The sequence below is a fragment of the Morus notabilis genome, unplaced genomic scaffold (genome assembly GCF_000414095.1).
Source record: "Morus notabilis unplaced genomic scaffold, ASM41409v2 Scaffold100, whole genome shotgun sequence".
Lineage (NCBI taxonomy): Eukaryota > Viridiplantae > Streptophyta > Magnoliopsida > Rosales > Moraceae > Morus > Morus notabilis.
In genome coordinates, this window is record NW_010361820.1 from 747,862 (window position 1) to 748,662 (window position 801).

Below are 801 nucleotides of genomic sequence, written 5' to 3' on the forward strand. Positions count from 1 at the left end.
GCAGGAATGTTTGCCTTGAGGGAAAGAAGAGTTCACGTGACGCAAGAAGACTTTGAGATGGCAGTGGCCAAGGTAATGAAGAAGGAGACCGAGAAGAACATGTCGTTGCGCAAGCTTTGGAAGTAGATTTTTAGATTCATAATATGCTCGTTGTAAGGCAACAGACGCAGAAGACAAGATTTACTGGTGCTCATACTTGTTTTTTCTTATATGCAAAGTTTGCGAGCCCTCAACTGTGCCGACGCTCGGCTTTTATGCATGTTTATTGTTTACGGAGTTGAGACTTTCGTTCGGCCTCTCATTTCTGTGAATGGTTAGGTGATATTCTTGTGGAATTTCTCCCTTTAATGCTTTGATGTCTCTAATTCGTTATGAATTTGTCGTACCGATTGCAAAATTGAAAGCGCCTTACTGGTCATTAACCTATGTGAAAACAGAAAACTTCTATCAAATGATGTAGCTCTCTCAAACGTCAAGTAACTTGCATAATTTGGAGGTAGCACTGTCTCCCGAAAGAGAACTTTTTATTTATTTATTTATTTTTAAAAGCTACAACCTCATTAACACTGGCAAATAGATGTTAGTATTGCTCATAAGATGTGTGTGCGCAGATGAGATTTACAAATTGATCCCTTCCCAAAAAAAAAAAAAAAAAAAAAAAAGAAACGGGGGGAATTATTTTATGATGATTATGGTGTTACCGTGTTGGATGAAAATTTGATTGAATTCCCAGCAACTGTTACTCGCTCTGTTTATTATCAAGGCCTTCGTTGAGACTCTCAAGGTTGGGAACATAGGGGT

General features: G+C 38.5%; 1 protein-coding gene across 1 annotated transcript in view; it reads left to right on the forward strand.

Moving 5' to 3' along the window:
• LOC21408323 (26S proteasome regulatory subunit 8 homolog A) overlaps nucleotides 1-452 on the forward strand; it is a 3,959-nt gene extending 3,507 nt beyond the window's left edge. The window contains exon 10 of the mRNA XM_010100675.2: nucleotides 1-452. Coding sequence (XP_010098977.2) covers nucleotides 1-126 — 126 coding nt within the window. The 3' untranslated portion in view covers nucleotides 127-452.
• Nucleotides 453-801: the final 349 nt, after the last annotated feature.